A 23,347-nucleotide genomic window follows, 5' to 3' on the forward strand; every position below is an offset into this window, starting at 1 on the left:
GTAATGCTGAAACATTTTATTTCAAATTGTCAAATAAGACAGGGACAAAGACCATGATAACAAACACAAAATTGATATATTCGGACTCATTCTTTGAACAAATGAATACTTTTGGTTTTGATTATTGGGACAAAAATGTTGAATTGAAAAGTGTTTGGGGCAGAAAAGAATGGCAAGTACAGGGTATAGAATCTTTGTTTAGAGCCTGCATGATCCCAGAACAAATTATATTTTTAAATGACACTGTTCAACAAACTACCTGTCTTGGCCTAGCCAAAATTAAAGACTTAAATCAACCGTTTATTCCAAAACCAACAATGTACAGCAATACCTCTACAGATGAGGAGAAAGACGTAAATTATGTATTAAACCAAAACAGAACACATCCTGATTGGAAACAGTGGTTGATCTGGCCCACAGATACTAATAACTGTCAAGACAGATTCCTGAACAAAACACAGGGGTTCAAAATGACCAGGCCAGACCCTAGATATCCTCAAAGACATCACCCAGGGATAATAACCACCTACAGTGTGGGCAAATTATGCCTTCAATGGTTACAAACTTCCACACTGGCAGAAATTAAGCAACACCTAACTTTACTTACTGATGGTGCTGACTTGCGTGATTTCACTATGGGACCACGCAAACAGCGTCAAAAGCGATTCATAGCAGCCTCTGTATATGCAGCATACAATGAGGCCTGGAAGGTTACTCAAATTGAAACAGCAGAGAGAATACGGGAAATTGACCGTATTAATTTGGAAAAATCACTTTCTGTAGTGGACAATGGGTTAATGACTCTGTCCTCCAGAATTTTTTCTTTGGACAGCATTGTGTCTTCAGCAATCGACATATTATCGCAAGACTTACTGTTATTACAGCACGGTCAGTCCCAATTGCGTTCTATTGTACAGCTTGGCTGGACGTTACAAAATCTGCGTTCAGGCTATGTGCCTTGGCGTTTAATCAACACAACGTCACTATTCTATATCTTTAACCTTACTGATAGACAAATCAGTATGGCCCAAAAGGGAGCTGATTATACAATCCTGAGCATTGAGAAACTTGAGAGATTACCAGTGACAATGTCAGAACGACCTGTCAGTGAATGGATAATACATGGAATAATAAATATTCCAATTTCAACCTTCAGGTTTCAATACTGCCAAAAATATATACAGGCTGGCATGTACGAGAAATTGGGAAAAGGGTACATAAAAACAACATGGAACCTGCCCTATTCACATGCATGTGTCAGTAATAAAGGACAGAAAGTGTTTCTTAGTGGCAATAATTGTGCAATGTCACTAAGCGGTACACTTCTGTGTAACGGAATTAGTTTGCACGGAGCCTGTGAAGGGAACTCAAATAACCTTTCATGTCACCAGCAAGGCGCACCTGCAACAGAGATAGAACCATTCTTTCAAAGACTCTATAATGGGAGTTACATTCTAATTGTAGACCGCAGATGCTGTAGTCTTATGCCCGGGACTCCTTATCTCGTAACTACGACTGCGAAGGTCAAGTGCTGTGGACACTCATTGTTCCCCAGCTCCTTTCCAGACAGGGAGGCAAGGGCATGGCCCAACTTGAAAATTACTTCTATTCGAATAGATACTTTAAGCAGAATGAAAACAATGCTTCTTCAGACGCCTACTAGGCTCACGTCATCAAAAGAAACGTATGATCTCCAAGTCGCAAGGACGACTGCAGAGATACATTCATTGTTATCAACTAATTCCCCCATACATTTCGCAGAAATCCTGAATGAAATCTTAAATATTTCTGATACCAGTGGGGTCTCACAAGTATTTAAGACAGTATTTTCGATGGCATTAACACCATTCAAAGCCATACTGGGTATTTTTCCAGACTTCGTCCATTCGATTTTTGGCGGACTTCCCCTCATTCTAGGACTGATTGCAGGAATCCTATTCCTAGTCCTTATTTTTCGTTATGGCAAACCATGTCACAGACAAAACACCTGCGACAAGGGAAGAAACAATCCTAGCCATTGGATACCGGGACCGGATATCAAGAATCCTGGGACTATCCCGGCTTAGAGACCTGAACATGACTTGGTTTCTATCATTTCGACCTATGTGGCAACGATGTGTTTTACCTGTATTAAGGTGCCTGCTATGCGGAGAAGAATGCGTGTTAGACACCTGTCTGACGCTACAATCGGATGCGCCAATGGATGCAGAAACATTGTTGAGCCCAATCAAGGTTCATGCTTTGTGCTGCCCTCAACGGCTACCAATCCTGATGACGGCATTCGTGGAAGCTTCACCACTACGATTAAGGGGTAGTGAAGTTCAAGATGAAAGCAGCATCGATCAAGTACGACCTTCTGTCAGCAATTCAAATCAGAATGTCAATGGAGACAATCATGCGCATGAATGCATGGTTACACCTATTTCCAAGTTAGTGGAACTCTCCCAGGAAGCTGTTGACAACTTTTTCGAAAGCCTAAATGATATGATGTTCTCACCAGAACAGAAATAGAGACTTTTGAACAAACTCGTACACGGCGTTCCCTGAATTTGGCCTTCAACTTTAATACTAAAAGCACATGAACACTTTTCCCTCCAGTTCATGGACAGCAATTTTTTCAGCAGCCCCAAAATATTTTTGCATATTTTTCGGGACACTATCTTCTGCTTAAAGTAAGAACTATTCTTGGAGAACTAAGTTTCTAAACTCAGATAGCTTATAGACTTATAGCTTATAGACATTAGCTGCCCGCTGGTATGTTCATTGTATTATATTCTGTGATGAAGTGGTCTCGAACCTTTTTTCTGTATTAAGAGCCATTTCATGTGTAAATTTCATATACCGAATAGCATTAATGTATACAAATGCGTTATTACTTTAGCATTATTCTACAGCTTGAGTGCATACTATACATATGACTGCATTTCTTCCGTATATGTGAAAATTTCAAAATGCATTTATGTATTTTGGGGTGGTAAGGTATACACAATACTCTATAAATATATTGTACTATGTTTTACTATGCATAGATTAGTAAATATGTCCATAGTTAGCGTGGAGTGGGTGTGATGTATTCCTATAGGTTCTGAATCGATCCCCCTATTCCTGACCCTATTCTGGTTAACAAACCAACAAGTTAACTAGCAGTCAGCCCATGAGGCAGCAAACCCCCATGATGCAGATACCGTTATCTGACGAAGCCACACTACGGCACAGGAACGTGTTATCTGATTAGGTCATAACGCTTGCGATCTAATTAGACAAGCGATATTCCTCCAGCCCCTGATAAGGCATACGGAGTTCTCATAACAAATCAAACCTATGACAACCTGGGAAAAACCCTGCGGCCATTGTTTTGATTTCACCGAGAACTTCAGCAAAAGAATGTGCTAACGACCTGGTCGTATGACATCCTTATTGACGTATCTATGTCCATCCTTACGTCAATCTCGGCACCTTAAAGGTATAAATATTACCGATATTGCCCTATGCAAACACACGCGGTGGTGACGAGACGGAGCAGCCATACTTGCCGAAGCCCGGAGCAGAGCAGACCCCGCTGGCGCAGCCCCGCCTTCCTGACGCGCTGAGAACGAGACGCGCTGCTTTCTCCTGCCGAGAAATCCAGCACCGGCGTTTCCGGGTAGCCCTCGCAGGCAGCCTGGAATATCGAGAGCAGAGAAGAGAGATACCATCCCTCATTCATCCTAACTTCCAGGTACAGAACTGAATAACCCCTCACAGAGAATTCTTTAGTCAGTCACTTGGCAAAAACAAACTTAACTTAAACTGTAACTTTCTATTCCCGCCCACGTATTAGACTTAGGTCAGGTAGGCGTATTTAGAAACACCAGTTGAGTACGTTTAGTCAAATGTATATGTATATGTAATATATTTTATTCATTTTAAACCTTCATATGGCTTAGAAACCATATCAATGTTTTTACAGTATTATTTTATACTTCTGCTTCTAATGTATGCACTTTACTTAACCATAAGTATTGCAATAATATCGATCCATTTCTCTTGTACGAGAAAAGAGACTGATCAATAAATAACACCTTTTTATTGAACACGCCCGTCTCTTCCTTTTCTCTACATTCTGATGAGACTAAGAATGCACGTACTGACTGAGTAAAATAAATTGCCTTTTGTTCACACGACTCTCGAGATACACTCTTGATTAGGGGAGAGCAAAGTTGTCATGTTCTATGGTTGTCAGAAACTAAATCCCTTCTTGTCTAATCAGGGAAGTTAATTCCTTCCTGAACATTCGAGAAAGTTTCTAGTGAACTCTGAGCTAGCTGGCAAACCCAAAACTTTAAGTCTAATATCGGCAGTAGTAGACCTAGTTAACGTCTGTCTAGGCCTATACTATTGAAGGTATTATTCCAATGCGCAGAGCCTATTGGGATAATAGGAACTACACTACAACTTAATTCATTGTTTCCGGACTAAGTCAATTGCAGATTTGCCAATCAAAGGGTCACCCCAACAGTTATAGTATATTGATTTTAAAAATAAAGTACACAGTGCGTTCACTGACCTACTTGAGGTCTGATGTGTCTTTTGTCGCAGCTCTTAAAGCCATTTGCGTTTGGTCACCTCCGCTCACATTTCAGCATACACACCTCCATGGGCCAAGAGCACTGGACAAATGAAAGCGATACACATACGCAGAGAGCGCCATCTCTGTGGTGCCAAGTAGGCCTGTGTGAAATTTTAATTACGCAGGAGTGATCAAAGTAATTTTGGTAATTTTACGTTACTCATGTAACCCAAAAGTACTGGAAATTATGAGATTGCGCAGGCTGGTGTAATTTAAAGTAATTTATTTTGGGAGAAGAAGTCCTAACACAAAAGCACAAAGAACAGAGCACGAGCGGCTGCTGCTTTGTGTTCTGTTGCATTCAGCACTTTGTTTTCAAAGTGCAGAATGCATCCTCTGATCCATTTTGTGCTGAAAAGATTGCACTAAATGCAGGGTTACTCTCCTTGCATAATTCCACGTACCCATGTAATTTTGCGCAATTATCTAAAGCAAATTTTACCTCCACCCATAGAGCCAAGCTTTTGATAGCTGTTTCCTGACTGAACTTGTGACCTGTCAGTTCATTGCTTTTTGCAACACGACATTCGGGCACTTAACACTGGTTGAAAACAAAATTGAAAGCTAGCTCGTGGTAAATCGGGGAAATGCCCGGTGCCGGCTACGGCTAGTCCGGCCGTGCAAGCAGGCAGCAATTCAGCAACAGTGGCGAAGGAAAGTTTCATCCGCCACTGTTCCTGGACACCAACGATATTAAGTTGCCGGGGTGTCCTTATTTTATGACTAAATATCTTTGTATGAAGTGTATGGTTTTTAATTATTGTTTTGTCATCATACGGTTTTTGAAAGTTAGTAAACTGTATGATTTTTAACTGTATTCATTAAAATTATGGTTGTTTTTATATAATTTTTCTTGATTTTTCTTTCTCCGCTGTCATTTTATGTCACTTGTTTGCCTATACTTTAACTGCCTAGGAATTTTTATTCACACATTGTTATCCCTGCCCTAGGAGTTTGCTGACACTACTGTTCAGGGGGTCCTTGTTTTTCTCAATCCCGTCCATGCTAAAAAGGCCACTGGTGCATTAGAACGCATGTGCACACTCTGGGCTGGCTTTTATTACAAAGAAAAACAACTATTATTCCACTATGGCCGCCCATGCAGGTGCCTGGTGACAATATATACAGTTTAATACAAAAACAGCCTTCGTTCCTCATTCAAACGTGTGCAGTGGTTTTTTTTGTCAAAAGTCTAATTCACATACAAGACTCCCTCTACTATATCCATAGTTCAGGAGTAGTGCGTGGTGGAGAGGCTGGAGACATTTCCACAGAAGTCATCACAAGGGCTGCTGTCTTCTCTGCTTGGCTGTACACAATGCACCCTGAGCATTAAGCTGCATTGTGACGTGTACTCCACCCGTCCTCAGCTGGAGTCGGTCCTTGCCAAGTATCCTGGCCCTCTTTAGCACTCCCAAATGTCCACTCGGCTCATGGTGCCTCTTTCCTCGGGCCACCCACGCCGATACACCACCGTGCTGTTGTGATCCTAGTGTGAGGAGGGAAGGTACTGGAGGCTGACCTCAGCACCGATGCCGGAGGCGCTCACGGCATAATCAGAAAATATGTTCCAATTTCTACACCAATTATATGATGTCTCCGGTAAAGAACTGGTTTACGGGTGGAACGTGTGTTATTCGATGTTACTCTTGGTGACACCTTACGTGAACCGTGCCTTATATCAGGTACACAAGTGCTCATCACGTGTGTGACTGACGCCAGTTCCTCCTACGTACTTTCAACTGCCAAGCCCTCCACGCAGCACTCCAGGGAGCACAGTGTGCTTCTCAACAATGGGGCTGTGTCCGCAGCCACGTGGGCGGCGGAAGCATCCGCCGTGTGACAACAACGCAGATGAACGGAAACATCTTCATAGATATCTAAGTCCCCGAGGGAGGTGAACAGCTGGACTTTAATGCAATTGCCTTAAGTCCACAAAGTGTAAAACATGGACCACAGAAATGCGCATTCTATCGATAGACTTGTGTTTACAAAACATTTACTCGAAGGGTTTCTTTTTTAACTATAGAATTTTTTTTTTATATCTTAATGTATGATATTAATTTTAAATAATTTTGAATGTATACATTAAAATGGTGAGCAAAAATATTCTCTGTACTTTGTGCATCCTTAGATTTTAAACCATTGTTTACACGATCACTTTTGGGACCACCATTGTGTTCGTCCAAATTGGTACTTTTTGCCAGAACCCGCTTACCTAAATAACTGTAAGAATTATGGATCGATTAAATAGAACATTTCGTAATCAAATGTAAACGTTTGCCAGGCAAGCACTGTTTTATGTTTGTATTGCAGCATAGTAGTAACAGTCCACTCGGTGACATGGTGTTTTTGCCACCTGTCCACGCCACTGAAAGAAGACAAAATCACAGCATCCCATGCCCTGAGACAGCGAGAGACAGCTTTTTAGCGATGCACCTTGCAGAACAATTGCTGCTCCGGGACTGCGGCAGGGCCTCGACCCGGCAGCAGAAGTCTCTCCGAGAGGGCCCGAGTGACACTCGAAAAGGATAATGCTCATGGATTGCGGCTCTGCTGCAATGCCAGAGCAGCATCCTTTTGAGAGCGGTATTGCTGAAAAAGAAGTGGCATATAAAGAAGGTTGTGCCCCGATCAACCTTCTCAGGGGCCCTGAAGCACCCCTCTGGGCAGCAAGAATGATTTATTTATTTTGTCAAGAGAAAAAAGAGACGCAAAGTGGAGAGCTGGGCTTCCAGGCACAAAACATGCCTCCTATAAGTCCCAGAGCTCCCTTCACAATCCACATTTGAGCTCCCTAGGGGAGCAGAAGTGATGTCACCCCTGAAAGACGCCCTTCAGGGGACCTAAAATGCCCCCTAGGTCACCAGGCATCATTTTTGCTCAATCAAAAACACGAACCGGAGTAGAGAACCGAACTTCCTCCTGGCACAAGCATGCCTCTCCCTGGCATTCACTCACCGTGTGCATTGAACTTACACTAGGGAGGCAGATGGTGAATGTTATGCTCCCTCTTCTGCTCCCCTCGGGGTACTTGAAATGTCCTTCAGCACCAGGGATCATATTTGGTCAAGCAAAAAAAAGAAAACCGAACCGGAGTACGTACAATTTGCCTCTGCCGATGAGTCACACTCAGTGCCTCGGGGGCTCTCCTCCCATTTTTACATTCCCTGATTGATGATCCAGTCTGTTTGCCCGGAGCCCCCGACCCTGAAAGGAGCATTCTGGGTCGGAGAGAGAGGAAGGGTGATCTCGTTGATTGAAACACAGGAGCAGGGAAAGTCTGGTTTTCTTTGGCCCTCGGGTAGAGTCGTCCCCGCCCTATGCCAGGTGGTTCACCCCACCTTTTGCATGGTGGTCCAGGGGTTGGGTTTCTAGTCCAAGACCATGGCCTGCTGCTGTCCCGAGTAGGGATCCTCTTGCGAGAGGCACATTTGGAGAAGGAAGTGTTTCTTCTTTGCAGCGACTCCTCTTCCATGTTCTCATGTGCCCGGAATGTAGAGCTATTCTTCCCGGGTGGCACCATGCTCCCGCGAAGACGTGAAAGACGTGCTTTGTGACGCGGAAGGTGTTGTCTCTCAGGCATCATCCATTGCAGAGAGCACCCGGCTACTGAAGAATCCCTCCACTGCAGCCCACCCCGAGGTCCCCGATGCACGTACCTGTTGTTTCACTGCTCCTGGGCGCCAGGATAGGATCTTCGGCTCCACAGATGTAGTTCAGTGTTCATGAAGGTCGCGTCCTTCACACTAGATTGATTAAACAAGATTTGTTTGGCTCATCCTATGTAACACAAGTGTTGACATGTATGGAGGGCAGTTGGGAGGTGATTGTAATAGTTTTCATACTTAAGAAATTTACGATAGAATAATATAATAGCCCCATAAACTCTCGTTCTGACTGGGCCACAGATGCTTGTTTCCGGGCCAGGGAAGACATGGCTCGGCAGTTCGGGTAGGACTGTTCCCATGAGGCACAGGGTCAGACTGATTTGCATATGGCCATGTCTGAACTGGGGTGGCGGAGTGAGCTAAAGAATGATGATGGATTGAACCCAGATCAGTTGACTGGGGGTGAGTGCTTGCAATGTTCGACACTCCGTCCATCATCCCCTTTGGTTTTGCTTTGTTCGCCCTAAGTTGGCGGGGTTTGCCCAGACGTGGGTCGCTTGCTCACTTTTTTTTTTTTTTTAGTTTTATATAGCGCGAACTAGAACTGAACCGAATCAGTTATCAGAGCGCTTTACATTGCACAAGTTAAGTTTTTACATGAGGACACACACGTTCATGTTTTTTTAGGCACGGGGAGATTAAGTGATTTGCCCAGAATCACAGGAGGTTTTGGCGTCGTTACCGAGACTCGAACCCAGATCCCCAGGTCCGAGCTCGAGCGCCTTAGCCGTTAGGCCAACTCCTCTCCTCTCCTCTTTGCCACTGGATTCAAGCTAGCCTGGCTGATGACTGCTGATTAGCCAGAAACCGGTCCCAGGATGCTTGTTTCTGGTCCAGGGAAGACATGGCTTGGCAGTTCGGGTTGGACTGGTCCCATGAGGCACAGGGTCAGACTGATTTGCATATGGCCATGTCTGAACTGGCTTGGCGGAGTGAGCTAAAGAACGATGATGGATTAAACCCAGATCAGTTGACTGGGGGTGAGTGCTTGCAATGTTCAACACTTCGTCCAACATCCCCTTTGGTTTTGCCTTGGGCCACGATTGCGTCATCTGTATTTCGGCACCTGGAAATGTCTACGGCTGCAGTTAAAAATTCTGTCATGCAGGTAGGTTGCAGTATTCTGTATGGGGCTATGAGCAGGCCCTTAGAATTTATCGTGTTACTGCGTCCAGTTCCTGCAGTAATTCCTCAATATCTTGACTTTGAATTTCACTAATGTTCAGTTGGCAAAATGTTTGGATGGGAAACACCGGGAGTGCAGTTTTCAGACAATTTTTGTAATTCTGATACTGCTAGTAAAACACTTTACCGACCGAATCAGGGTTTACTCGGCCCTTAAAATGAGAGCTATAGTGCTGTGCTGTAGTTTGGGTGTTTTGTGAAATTGTGTATTTTTTTCTGACATTGCAAGCATGATGTGTAACTCTCATGAAAACTACAAGTTTTTACATATGGTACCCGAGGAGGGGGTAACAATGCAAAAATCAGGACCAATGTAGTGCTTTTCATCACGAGAGTTCCATTTTCCCCATCTGTTCGACCGTAAGTATTGATCCATTACAACGGTTGACCCCAGGACACTAGCCTAAACCCTAAAACACTACCCTGCACTACACAGACACCACAACACTACCCTAAACCCTAAAACACTAAGCCCAGCACAACCCTCCCCATACCCAGTCCTTTCCCTACAATTCAACACTACCACCCAACACTACTCTAAACCCTAAACACTACCCTGCACTACACATACACCACAACACTACGCTAAAGCCTAAAACACTAATCCCAGCATGCCCCCCGACCCCAGTCCTTTCCCAACAATTAAACACTACCCTGCACGACCCCTAACACTACCCTAAACCCTAAAACACTACCCTGCACTACATGGACACCACAACACTACCCTAAAACACTAACCCCAGCACAACCCTCCCCGACCGCTAGTCCTTTCCCTACACTTAAACACTACCCTGCACGACCCCACAGACACTACTCTAAACCCTAAAACACTACCCTGCCACAAAACAACCCTAAAACACTACCCCCGCACGACCCCCAGTCCTTTCCTTACACTTAAACACTACCCTGCACTACACACACACCCCACCGACCACCTTTTACCTTAAAAAACTAACCCCCACCCCAGGCCCAATCTCCCTTACATCTCTCTCCTCGTGGTTTGTCTTCCCTCCCGGTTCCTGCTTCACGTCGTCTCTGAGGGGCGGTGCACGTCGTTGTAAGGAAACAGAAGAGCCTCTGTTTCCTCACAACGAGGTGGATCTCCATTACATCACAAGCGTTGTAACAGCACATTCAATGTAAAAAATGCGTTTTAATGGCTACGCGTTGTTACATTGCATGCGTTGTCGTGTTGTTACATCGCATGCGTTGTAACGCTTGCGATGTGATGGCATGCGGGGAAACAGCGCGTTGTAATGGCTATTTCATGTCTCTACCAGAAAGAGCCTTACTGAAGGAAAGTAATATATTCAATAGGGCCCATGCAAGGTTACACTTGCATAATAAAACAATGTGCAAGACTATAGTATTACTATGATCTAAGTACACGGTAGGCAATATTTCATTAGACTCATGTTTTCATCATTTTTAAAGGTTCATCTTCACATTTGTGGATGTAATTTTGTCTTGAAAATTTTTTCAACTCTGAGCTGTTGTCGATAGACACATTTGACCATTCCTTAAACATCTTGCATTTAGTATCTATTTGCCGTGGTCTTCTGAAAGGAACTACTTGCCTTGCTCTTCAGAATTTCGTGTTTCATTTCAGAGCAAGCATCTATCGAGGTTCCACTGGTATGCTTTGCATTAGCACGAGGGAGAAAAGTTTGGCTCCTGTCGATAAATCTCTGGACTCTGCCTACCAAGTTTATGCTTTATACCTCAGTGGTCATCACAATTGTTCACCTGGTATACTTACTGTTATAAATGGGCTTCCTGGTTGGCTAGGGCATGCACCTAAGCCAGACCGAACCTACCACTATAGTCAGGGCAAGTAAGTTACACACCAAAGACAACCAGTGCTCACACCCTTGGTAGCTTGACGAGTAGTCAGGCTTATCCCAGAGGCAATGTGTAAAGCATTTGCACAACACACACAAACGTGCAAGCAACACAATGAATACACCACGAAAGAGGCTCCACACAGTATTATATAATAATAGAATGTATTGTATTTAAAACATAGATCATAGACCAAAACAACATAAATCAGTGATTACTTTACCAACTGGCAATTGTCAGAACATCTAAATGAGTGCAATAGGAGAAAGGTTTCTATGTTTCACCTGTCATCAAAATACCATTACTGTGCCTATTATGCAGCCCCATGATATAGAACTCATTAGCCTGACTAGTATAAAGCATAACAAAGACGTACATCAATATCAGAACATGAAATGTAGCACGTAATGAATACAACCCATAATCACCCACTGTGATCCTCAGCCATATGCAGCATGTAGTGAATAAAACACATCATCACCAAATATGATTATAAACATTTATGCAGTATGTAGTGAATAAAATATAATCACCAAAACACATAGGAAGCCATACACCTGTACTCCTACTAGCACCAAGTAATTTGGACATCAAACGCAGGCCATTATAGCTCTAGCGTGCCTATGACTACTCCTACGTTAATGGTAGAATCAGCAGGATCGGGACCTCTGACCGGTGTTTCCCCATTCCTGCGATGACCCTAGTAAACCGGTTCCCCCAAGATAGATGCCAATGCAGGGGTGCACATCCTGCCTACTTCTGTGGGGATCCCTCACTGGGTCCCCTGCGTGTCTCCATAACCAGGCAGCTGCCCGCGACTGTGTGGTGCAGCCGCCAAAACTTAGTCTCCCAAGGGAACAAAGCAGCCGTAATTAGATTAGCCCCTCAGGCGGGCAGTGTGTCCAGAGCCTTCTGGGGCCTCTCGAACCACTGCTGGGGCCCATACACTGCAGGATGCACGGGGAAGCCCTTGCACAACTCCTCACTTTCCTTTTGAAGGCCCAAGCTGCCGGCTCCGCAGGGAGAGCTTCAGGCACGGCTCCCAGTCACTCTTTTTCCCCTGAGGCCAGTGAGCCCTACCCTGATCTGGTTCACCTGCGAAGGAGCAAAAGGGCTTTGGGAGCAAAACAGCTTCAGGAACCCAGGCGACACCTCACACCCCATGTTACCTGTCGGCACTAATGCCATAGGTAGAGCCTCCAACAGGGCTCTTAAGTCATGGTGTCCACTCCCTGTATCTACGGCTTGCGAGCCCTGCTCCTCACCGCAGGGCTCGTAGTAGGGGGATTCGAGACGGCCAACAAACAATGTTCCTTCAGGTGGGGAGATGTTGCTTCAACACACGCTTTTTGAAGGGTGAAGCGATTTCCACGCGCTGTCTGCATCCAAAAGCGCTCCTCCTCCAGCTATGGGGCAGAGTGAACACCCCGCACACAGTTGGTGACACAAGATGAAGTGGAAAATGCAGCTCTCACCATACACTAATTTGTCTGGGAGTTGAAAGCGCACACACTGCTCTCAGACTAAAAAGCAGCGCTGTCCTGGAATCCTTCAGATATTCCATCTGTGCAGAGAGGGGGCATGACCACCCAGGAGAGCACTGGGGGCACAAGAGCAGATAACAGGGAGCAGGCCAGCACATCAGGGTCCTTGTAGCAAGTGGCAGTCGTTCTTGCAGCCCAGCCGGCCACAGGTCAGCACAACAAGCAAGTAAGTCAAATGGCGGTTCTTCCTGGCAACATAGCAGTTCCTTCTGGCTTTGTGCAGTCTGTAGAGCCAGCAGCGTCTAATAACAAGTCCACGCAGTGTCTACAAAACATGGGTCAGAGCCCCTCTCGTTATACTCAAAATGTCTTCGATCTTGAAAAACTTCAAAAGGAACCTTAAAAGTGTACAACACCCCCTTTCAACTCAGCCTTGGCTCCAGACGTACAGTAGGGGGTAAATGAGCCCTTTTTGTGAGGTCAGGACACAGCCTATACAAATGTAAGTGCGCCATGCCTACCTCTCTCCCAGCCCAAGTAGGCCATCAGTATGTAGATGAATGCAGATGCAGCCCTGTTACACCCAACCCTCCCTCTGTGATGGCTGTCTGGAAAGTATGCACCAAGCGTAGCTGTCACCCTGCCCTAGACGGGGATTGGAGGCAGGCTGCAAAGCACAAAGAGTCATAAGCGGAGAGAAAAGCCCAGTTGCTAAAAGTGGCACTTCTAAAATAGTAATGTAAAATCCAACTACACAGTTAAGCAGGATGTATCACCAGTATTCCAAACATGGCAATGCTATTCCTTCCAGATCAGGAATTACCACTTAAGTACCTTTAAGGGAACTCCCAATGCTAGCATATGAGAGGAGTAGACCTCACAGCACTGAGAAGCCAAATAGGCTGTGTGTCACTACCATGACATGCCACACAAAGAAGGCACATGTCCTACCTTTTACCTACAGAGCACCCTGCACATAGGGCTACCTAAAGTCTGCCTTAGAGGTGACCAATATGAAGTAAAAGGAGAGTTTCAGGCGTGGCAAGTAACTTTAAATGCTGTTAATGTGGCCGTACACTGCACACGCAGGCCCTGCAGTGGCAGGCCTGAGACAGGTTTGAAAGTGGGTGGTGCAAGCAGCGCTGCAGGCCCGCTGGTAGCATTATATTTACAGGCCCTGGGTATAGAGGATACCACTGTTCAAAGGATAGGTAAATTAAAAATGCCAGATAGGTGTAAACCAATCATACCATGTTTTAAAGGAGAGTGCACATGCACTACAGCAATGATTAGCACTGGTAAAGTGCCCAGAGCCCTAAAGCCTACAAAAAGAGTGTCAGAAAAATAGAGGAGGAAGGCAAAATGTTTGGGGATAACCCTGGAAAAAGGGCCAAGTCAAACACTTACCATAAAGGAGCTCTATTATCTATGCGTTTATACAAGGAAGAACACTAATGGCATCTGTTAGCCTTCAGTATGGGGCAGGGTATATCTCTGAGATGCAGTCTTCCTTTCATGGGTGTAGCTCCCAATAGTGCTGCACCTGCAGTAGCATCAGGATCAAGAGTAAGAGGAGCTCCCTGGTCCCCACATACAGCAATTTGTTTTACTACCAAACATGGGATAGGGCACATTTGCTGTGCTTGTATTAATGCCCATGACTCCTTTGGTATGCAACTGTCCCTCGCTACCCCGCACATGACATAACTGCAATATAAATGGCATCATCCTGTTCTCTGACATCAGTTCCCTTTTTTTTTTGGCGTGTCACTCCAGTCTGACATCATTTATGGCCTCAGGCAGATTGCCGGGTACATCCACCACTCCGGCCTCAATTTCATCTTCAGACTCGATTCCTGCCTTAGCTGGTAGAGTCCCAGCCTGATACTGCCAAACCCACACCTTGCTGGTTAGATTTTGGCCCTCCTGAACCCCCTGTGCTGCATATGCAGGCCCCAAAGGTGTTTCAGACCTTCGGGACAGCCCCTTGCTGCCAGTTTCTACCCTGACAATGGTTGTATTTGGACAGGAGGTCAACCCCGCTCTGGCTCCATTATATCTCATTTTGCCACCGAAGGCCTTGCCAGCTTTATTGAATTAGACGTTGTTGCCGATATCGCACCTGAAATGATGGCTGATCCCTGCTTCTGCCTCGCAGTTGTAAGGGTCTCTTTCGATCAGAGTCAAACAAAAGATGGAGGAAGATCCTAAAGTGGGGTCTCTACATGCTCTGCAACCTTGATGCCGGAGCTCCAGCCATGCCAAATGATGTGGAGGCTTCTCATTCTGTTGTTAAGGGGAGTATGTCATGATGTGGAATGCATTAAAGAAGAGTGCTGCATCTCCTCTGCTTTGCAGACCATGGGGTGTTTTTACCACATCTTGCATAATGTTTGTGTATTGGAGTCTGGGTCTGAGGTAGACATTGACTGGGCATCGGACCTCCCTTCGAAGGACATATCTCCTTTAATGAAATTTCATTCATGGCTGCAGAGTTCTCTTTACGTGTCGCATACTAATCAAACCTGTTGACTGAGAATCCAGTCAGGGTTTGTGTCATCAGAGCCTTCTCGACTATTTAATGGGACAATCTTACATCTATTAGGCTTATGCAAAGTAGACTAAATTTTAATCCAGCTGTCAGCGGTCAGGTCACACAGTGCCTTCGACTAGCTTATGGAACCCCGATTTTCTGTCTTCATACCCTGTGCCCGATAGATTTGGTTGTACTTCCATAGTTCTCAAGGATGATGGCAACCCCGTCGTCTTCCACTCAATCAGAAGTGACACGGAAACATTTTGATGCAATGGCAAGGATTTTCTCTTCTTCGAGAACGGGCCTGTGCTTTTTAAATGTAGTATGTTGGTTGACTTGTTACGTCTGTACAGTTTTGTGAGACGGTGCAGCTTCTTGGATCTAGAATTGACATATTGTAATCAGTAGCTGGATCCTTAGGTTCTTCTTTACCAAAGTCCTCCATGGTATCCTTCTGGTGGTCTTCTGGAGGACGTCCAGGCTAACTTACTAGACATGGCTTGATGGTTTCTGTTTCTTTGATACAATGGCTGAGTTGGTAATGGAAATTTACAAGCAGGGGCATTTTCCTTTTCACCATTGCCTGTGGGCTCCTCTTGAGGGTTCGCTGTGTAGGAGGCAGATGTTATCAGATATTTGTTTAGGGTGTAGGCCATACCGAAGATGTTATTCTCTTGTGCAGTTACGTAGCTATCACTCTTTCCCTTAATTTGATGAAGAGAGTAATATTTGAAAAATCTTTAGGGAAGTTTCTTTGTCCTCTATTTTTTGGCCTCAACTTTCATATCACCACTCTTTGTGAACTGGACGACTATGAGGTTTATTTGGGATTGGTATCACTTCTGATGTCCTAATAGGCACCCAAGAAGAATGATTCTTCACGTTTTGAAGTAACTAGGACCTGGAGGAGTAACGTTTACTGGTTAACTCCGCCTCTGAAAGATACTAGGCTGCTGTTTCCCTCTTTTGAAGTGTCTGCGACATTCTTGAGCTATCCTTGTTTGACCTTGTTATCACTTCTCCTGGTCTAGGTGGACATAGACTGTGGCTACAGTCTACTACATAATTCATTTTGCACTGTCTGCATATAAGTTTATTCTGTCAGCTGCCTACACATCCTCTAGTGACATTTGCTTGCAACAGGTCATGTTTTTCTGTGTGGGCCGCCTGCTGCTCCGTGCTGTATGTCATTGTTTTGGGTATATGTGCCAGTGTATTGAGGCTTACCAAGTATTCTTCCTCCTTTAGTTTCTATGCTGCATTGGGTTTCTACTTCTGTTATTTCAGTGATAACCTGGCTTCTGCTTTACTTCTAAGAGGTCACCATCATAAGGAGGGTGGTCGTTCATGTTATGCTCACTTGCTAATTCAGGTCCTGCCACGTGTAATAGTTGTGCTGGATTGGGTGTCATTTGTTTAATTCTGTCGCTGCCCTCCTCAAACTCACCTCTGTTGGCCATTGCTTTGGTATTGATTGAAGAGGTGAGGAAACTGTAGGTAGAAGTTTCCAACTTATTGCCTTTCTTCATGACCTTTTTGGTGGATACTCAATCTGCCTGTAGATTTCTCAACAATCCTCCCACTCAGTTCTAAGGAGTGGTTACAAACACTTGTTAATATGATGTTTTTTTAGTCCTGGACTGCTCATTTGTTTTGAATTAGTCAGACTTGTCACCCCCCTCTAAGGGCATTTAGAAAAGGAAAGAAAAAATGATGGCTTTGCAAGTTCGTGTGCTGGGAGGCGCAGCAGTAGAGTCTGAGCACTGGTGACACGTGTTAATGTGTGCAAGTTATTGCATATTTTTTTATGGCCAGTCTGGCACCTGGGGGGAGAGTGAAGAGAGGTATCTAATCTATAGGTAGAGTATCAACCAGAAAGATTGTTACTGAAGGTAAGTAATTTTTTTTGTGGAAATTATTTGATGTTTATCAGCACAATAGCTAACATGCTTGCTTGGCAGGTTTAGATACATTCATACATGGCCCCTTGGGAGCAGTGGCAGCCAATTCCCGTACCAGGGCTGTGATGCATTTTATTGTGCCTCTGGAACTAAACACGTTAGAACACCCGATTATGGGCCTTTCCGGAAAATTTAGGGTGCATTTGATTGTGATATCTGACTTTTGATTTATGGCTTATTTATCGTTTCGTCTGCTCATGAGAGATATAACATCATATAATTTTCTTTTACAGTTTGTGGTGATTACAGTATGCTTGAAAGCAGGACTTGAGACATCCTATTGGACTTTGGTATGAACTTATCATTTCTTGTTGTATTCATTAAGGCAAACTTAAAATGTTGTAAATATATATATTTGGCTTTACTTAAATGAATGGGGATTCTGGTTGTTGCATGAGATTGGGAAAGGGGAGTGCTTTCACACTTTCCTTGAGCTAAGTGAACACCATTTGTGTCCTCTTTCCCAACAGCCTTAACATGATTGCCCAACTGGTTTCCACTGTTAGTGAATTAAGGGTTGATAGGTTAGGACACTTGATGTCTTAATATGTTACTGTAAACTGATACCATCTAAACGGGGGACTGAGTTCAATCTCAAATTAAGAAATTAAATAAAATATGCGATTATTATTTTGCATCTCTAAAGATTTGGAATACCCAATATGTGGCCCACACATACAAATGAAAAAATATTATTCTCCACATAATTAGCAACCTCTGTTAAACAGGCAATTATTTTCGTGATTACTTTCATAATGTTACCTTGCAAAAAAACAAGATCTGAATTTGAAATCAATACTCCTTCCCATAAATTCCTCATCTTGATCCCTTCCTAGTCCTAAAGCTGGATCAGTAGCACCAGGTGATGCTGTACAGGCGTCAGCTGCAGGACCAGGAGACACCAACTTTAAGTAATAAACAGGCCTACTAGGGCACCACACAGTGACATGACTTAATACTTTACTCATAAATGCTACGCCTATTTATGCATTTTTTGTAATTTCATAGCATGGCTCCTCTAAAGCTTTATGGGGGTATAAGCCCAGCTCAAACTGCAAACAGGAGATATTCAGTACAGACTTCCATTTGTCATAGCTCTGTTGACTCAGTCCCAAGCATGATGCAACATCTTTATCTCATGCATGCTTACTTACACAAAAGCAATACGACAATTGGTGCTAAAATTCATAATGACCACATGTAAGGATTTGTCATAGTCAAAACCTTTATCCAAATCTTCGATGAGGAGTCACATTACTAGAGCTCCTCACCACAAGCGACAACAACACAAGAAGCATAAATAAGCATTACTCCTCGCACCACAGTAAACAAAGGAAGCAAGGTTTGGACAAGCCATTGGATTCTTCCTCTTCATAGCTTGGTATCTGGTTGTCCCATTCCCAGCTTCATGCTTTTGAGCTTGCTTTGGCAACATTCCTGAATTTATGGGGGGAGTGATTAACACCACTGGCATTGGCTCCAGTGAAATTGATATGAGACAGAGGCGGTGGACCGTTGTTGTTCCTGTTGCATGTGGCACATGATCTTACAGGCTACTTAAAAGAGAACAGTGAATTACCTTATGAAGGGGAACAAGGAAAATCAGTTGCCAGATTTGCAGCTCTTTTGAGTCAGACTCTTCTACTCTCCGGTTTCCAAATGTCTACGCACCTGGGCAAGATGATGATAATAGTGGTGTAGGAAATCATAACAGTGTCATCTAAGCCAAGCGGTTTGAACCAGTTTTATAGGAGCCTGTTGCAAATGATCACTTCCTCAAGTCCTCGCTTTATCAGATTTAATGAGGGTGTCTACCTGAACGTTTACCTGACTAGAGAACTTTCCAAGTAATCTGTGTCAAAGAATCTAGACCGCAATTTTGCAAACATATAGAGGTAATACCATGAGGCAGTCTTATGGATGTCCTCGTAGAATATATACTGTAGCAGCTCTCAGCATTCTAAAATCGCAATTGTGCTGTCTGTTGGAGATTTGTTGACTATTTTATATATATAAATATAAACGTGGGGACAATAGAGAGCGAATGCTGAGACAACTGGAAACCAGTAGATTATGGAGTTTGACAGTAAGACCCTAAGAGGACTCGACACAGAAGACCTACACAATTTTTTGTAGTGAGACCAGGTGGGAGCAAATGGAAGCATCTTAAAGATATTCAGTATAATTACAACCCAATAAGATATGTAATCAGCAGCCGCCTTAGGAACAATTCAATTTTGGAGTAAGCAACAGTAAACAATGAATGTTGTTAGAAAATACATAATATGTTACAAATGTAAAAATCCCCATAAAAATTATTGCATAGATGTGCGTTTTATATTCAATTCAATTTAACTTAATTTCGGTCTTTTTAGACCATAAAAACACATATTAAAAACATTCCCACAAAACATTTTGTCGAATAGTTGATTTTAGCCCATGGTGGGGCATTTAAACACAACTACATGATCCATTCTAAATACACAATTTGAGAAAGCTAAATAGCTACATAAATACAATAAAACGTTTTTTACAAATATTAAAAATAGGCAGAATAGTTTTTTTAAATTCTTCGATCGCCATTCTTACAATTACAACATCCAAATTATTTGATATATCCACCAGGTATGGACATTAGAGAGAGAAAAATTCATCTCTGGGTTATCACAATTATTAAAGTGCAAGTACAGGGTATGTATAATATTTACTAAAAAGCTACATCATAGGCTATTACAATTTCAAACCGTTTTAGCTCTTATGGTATTCACATTAAATAGAAATCTGCTTACACCAAAAACCACCAATTGTGTGGTATCTGTCCTCAATTGCCTCTCTGCAATGTCTAATATTCAAATTATTGCAGAGAGGTTTGATCCATTTTTTCCTAGAAATGTCATATCGAGGGCAAAAATATAATATGTGTAAGTCATCTTCCTTGACCTCATTAGTGAATAACATGTATTTCTCATAATCTTTATCATCACGATTGCTACTCCATCTAGATTTGTTAGCATTTGTTTGTAAAACCCCATATCTAAATTTTAGATAGAAGAATTTCGCAATTTGGGGGCATACCTCGTCTAAGAATGGTTCAAACTGAGCTATGTCTTTAAATAGGAGAAATGTTAACGTTAAGGAGCCCAGACTAGAGTCATGCAGCAAGTTATCATTAATATAGGTCCAAAAAGATGTCTTTACTAACTAGCTGCAAGCCATGGTCAACTCTGAAGGCTCCTCCCAGAAATGGAGTAACCCTATCTTTTCCAACCAAGTTGACACATTTTGGAACCATGGAATAGCTTTAAATATTCCAGTGTTCATAACCTCCTGAAGGTCTTTTTTATAATATAAAAGCTCTGATGTTGACCATATTCTTACCCAAAATAAGAGGGGACGTAATAAAGCGTGATTATCAGTTTGCTTGAAATTTAAATCCATAACAACTGGGATCAAAGGTGTCCTGGATGGTAGAGATAATAATTTCCGAAAGAAACAATTTTCTCTCAATGGCAGGAGTTACTGCCTTTGTAGTACTCCCCCCCCCATGCTTTTTTTAAAATGGGAGTGGAGTTTTGGAGCAGAATTATTCTGTTTTTTTCCAGTTGTGGCTTCCAGGTCAATTTCGTATCTAATGTGATGCCTAAATAATTAAAACTATGTACATGCTCTAATCTCTGATGATTTAGCTCTAAAGTCTTTTAAAAGATCTATGAGGATTAATAGACATATATTTAGTCTTTCTGGAATTTATTTCAACGCCCTTCTTGGTTCAATACGACTGGAAAGAATTCATCAAGTTTTGGAGTCCTCTAAGGGTTTGCGAAATTAATATAGTGTCATCAGCAAAAAGTAACGCTGGTATTACTTCGCCTCCCAAACTAGGTGAGTCGTTTTTGCAACCTTCCAAATGCTGAGGGATGTCATTTACAAACAGGGAGAACAAGGTGGGTGCCAATATGCACCCTTGTCGTACTCCCCGTCTTACAGGTACTTCCTTAGTAAGTTCACCCCTTTGCCCCCACCTTACTTTAGCATAATTACCTTCATGGCGCCTAATTATTTGGACAAGCAGTTCGAGTGGCACCCCCAGGTCTTTCAGGGAAGCCCATAACAAGTTCCTGGGTACCAAATCGAACGCAGGCTTTAAATCTACAAAGGCAATGTATAAACTACCTTTCCTTAGATTTATATATTTCCAGCATATACACATAAATCTAAAGATTTGATCAATAGTGCTAGTTTTTTTTCCTGAACCCAGCTTGATATTTCGAAAGCAAATCAACCTCTTCAATCCATGCAGTTAGTCTACTTAAAATATGCCTAGCGAATTTTTTTTGTGGGATATCAATCAAACTAATGGGGCGATAATTTGCCAGATCATGCCGATTTCCCTTTTTAAAAATAGTGACTATTTCTGCCCCCTTCCATGTGTCTGGTATTGGTGCAAAATCAGCTATCGCATTACAAAGACAATTTATATACAGTCCCCAAACTCCAATATCATGTTTTAAAAGATCACCAGGAATTTTGTCTGGTCCTGGTGCTTTGCCTGATTTGGTTGACTCCAATACTAATAATGTGTCTTCTAGGCTGAAGTGCAATTTGGCTGCCTTAGCAATATTCTCCATATCTTTTATCACCACAAAGTCATCACCATCGATTTCCGAGTAGAGACCAGAAAAGTGTTCCACCCATGTATTTTCATTGAGGAATAGGTCTTTTTGCATCCTTCCTGCCCTATTCCCTTTGGCTATAAGGTTCCAAAAACCTGCCTAGTCCTTAGCTTTGGCCGCACAGATTAAGCCTGACCAGATCTCATCGTCCCATAGTATCTTTGCTTTCTCCAGTATTCAATCTTTCATAGATTCACATGCTTGTATCTTCCCCGTCGTCATGGTGGGAGTCTCCCGGTATATAATAACCATAGCAGTAGAAGAAAAAACTGCCTGAAACCATAGAGTAGTGAAACCAGAGGGTAACCTCTCCTCCTCATTATGTGGCCCAAACTACAGCCAATCAGCAGCCAGCCCCAGCCTACACCATTCCCAGCAGAGCCACCATACCTCAGATTTCCAACCGCCTTCGTGTGAGAAGGAGTCTCCCTGAGCTCTGCTCAGTTTTTTCTCTCTTCACTGAACTTTTGACCTTCACAGTTGGGAGTCAGGTATTGTGTTTTTTCTTGTCAGCATTAAAACTTTCAGAATGGCTGAAAACTCCAAGAAGAGCCTTTTCAGAGCTTGCAGGTCCTGTGGCAAGGCCAGACTATTTTCTGAGGATCCTCACAAGGAGTGCTTGTACTGTCTGTACCCTAAGCATATTCCTAAGGACTGCAAGTATTGCCGGACCTTCTCTGCCAAAACTCTAAAGGATAGAGAAGCGCGCCTTTTATTATGGCTTCAGAAAAGGAAAACCCCAGACTCGGAGTCTGAGGGAGAAGCCAAAGGACACACCTCTAAAAAACAGAAGAGAGGGTCCTCTGAGGAAAAGGGAGATGGGAAGAAACTTAAAGCAGGAAAATCTAAGGAAGGTGAATCCTCTACTTCTCTCCCTCCAACTCCTCTCAAGCCTTCTTCAAAAAAGAAGGCTCCGTCGTCGCTTCCGTCGACGAAAACTATCGAAATTCCAGTCAGATCGTCGACGATGACGACGACGACCTTCTCGACAACGACAGCTTCGTCAACGACTCCGTCGACGGTGAGTTCCAGACCTTGGTCGACGGCAAGATCCTCGTCGACGAGCATACCGTCGACGATGCTGATGATTGTTCCGTCGACGGCCCCGCCGACGGCCCCGTCCACGGTAAAAAAATCGTCGACGATGGCATCGCCAACAAGGATTACCTCAACTTATATCTCTATTCAAAGAATAGCTCCGTCGACGGGACCGTTGACGAGCAAAAGAGGGGAGTTTTCTACGCCAAAGATTTCACCCCTGCTGCCCTCTACTATTCTGGATTGCCAGGAATCTGAGGAGGAAGGATCCTGCGATGTTGCGTACAATCCGTCGCAGCTCCATATTAAGCATCAGGATACCGATGAGGAAGGTCAACAAGAGGAACA

At 43.5% G+C, this 23,347-nt stretch overlaps 1 protein-coding gene across 6 annotated transcripts in view; it reads left to right on the forward strand.

Moving 5' to 3' along the window:
- The window catches only part of ATP8A1 (ATPase phospholipid transporting 8A1), a 1,103,292-nt gene that overhangs the window by 831,233 nt on the left and 248,712 nt on the right, over positions 1-23,347 (forward strand). For all 6 annotated transcript variants that reach the window (XM_078678248.1, XM_078678246.1, XM_078678250.1 and 3 more), the window contains one exon: positions 17,522-17,578. In XM_078678248.1, coding sequence (XP_078534374.1) covers positions 17,522-17,578 — 57 coding nt within the window. The remainder of the gene's footprint in view (positions 1-17,521; positions 17,579-23,347) is intronic.

This window comes from Lissotriton helveticus, chromosome 2_2, assembly GCF_964261635.1.
Source record: "Lissotriton helveticus chromosome 2_2, aLisHel1.1, whole genome shotgun sequence".
Taxonomy (NCBI): Eukaryota; Metazoa; Chordata; class Amphibia; order Caudata; family Salamandridae; genus Lissotriton; species Lissotriton helveticus.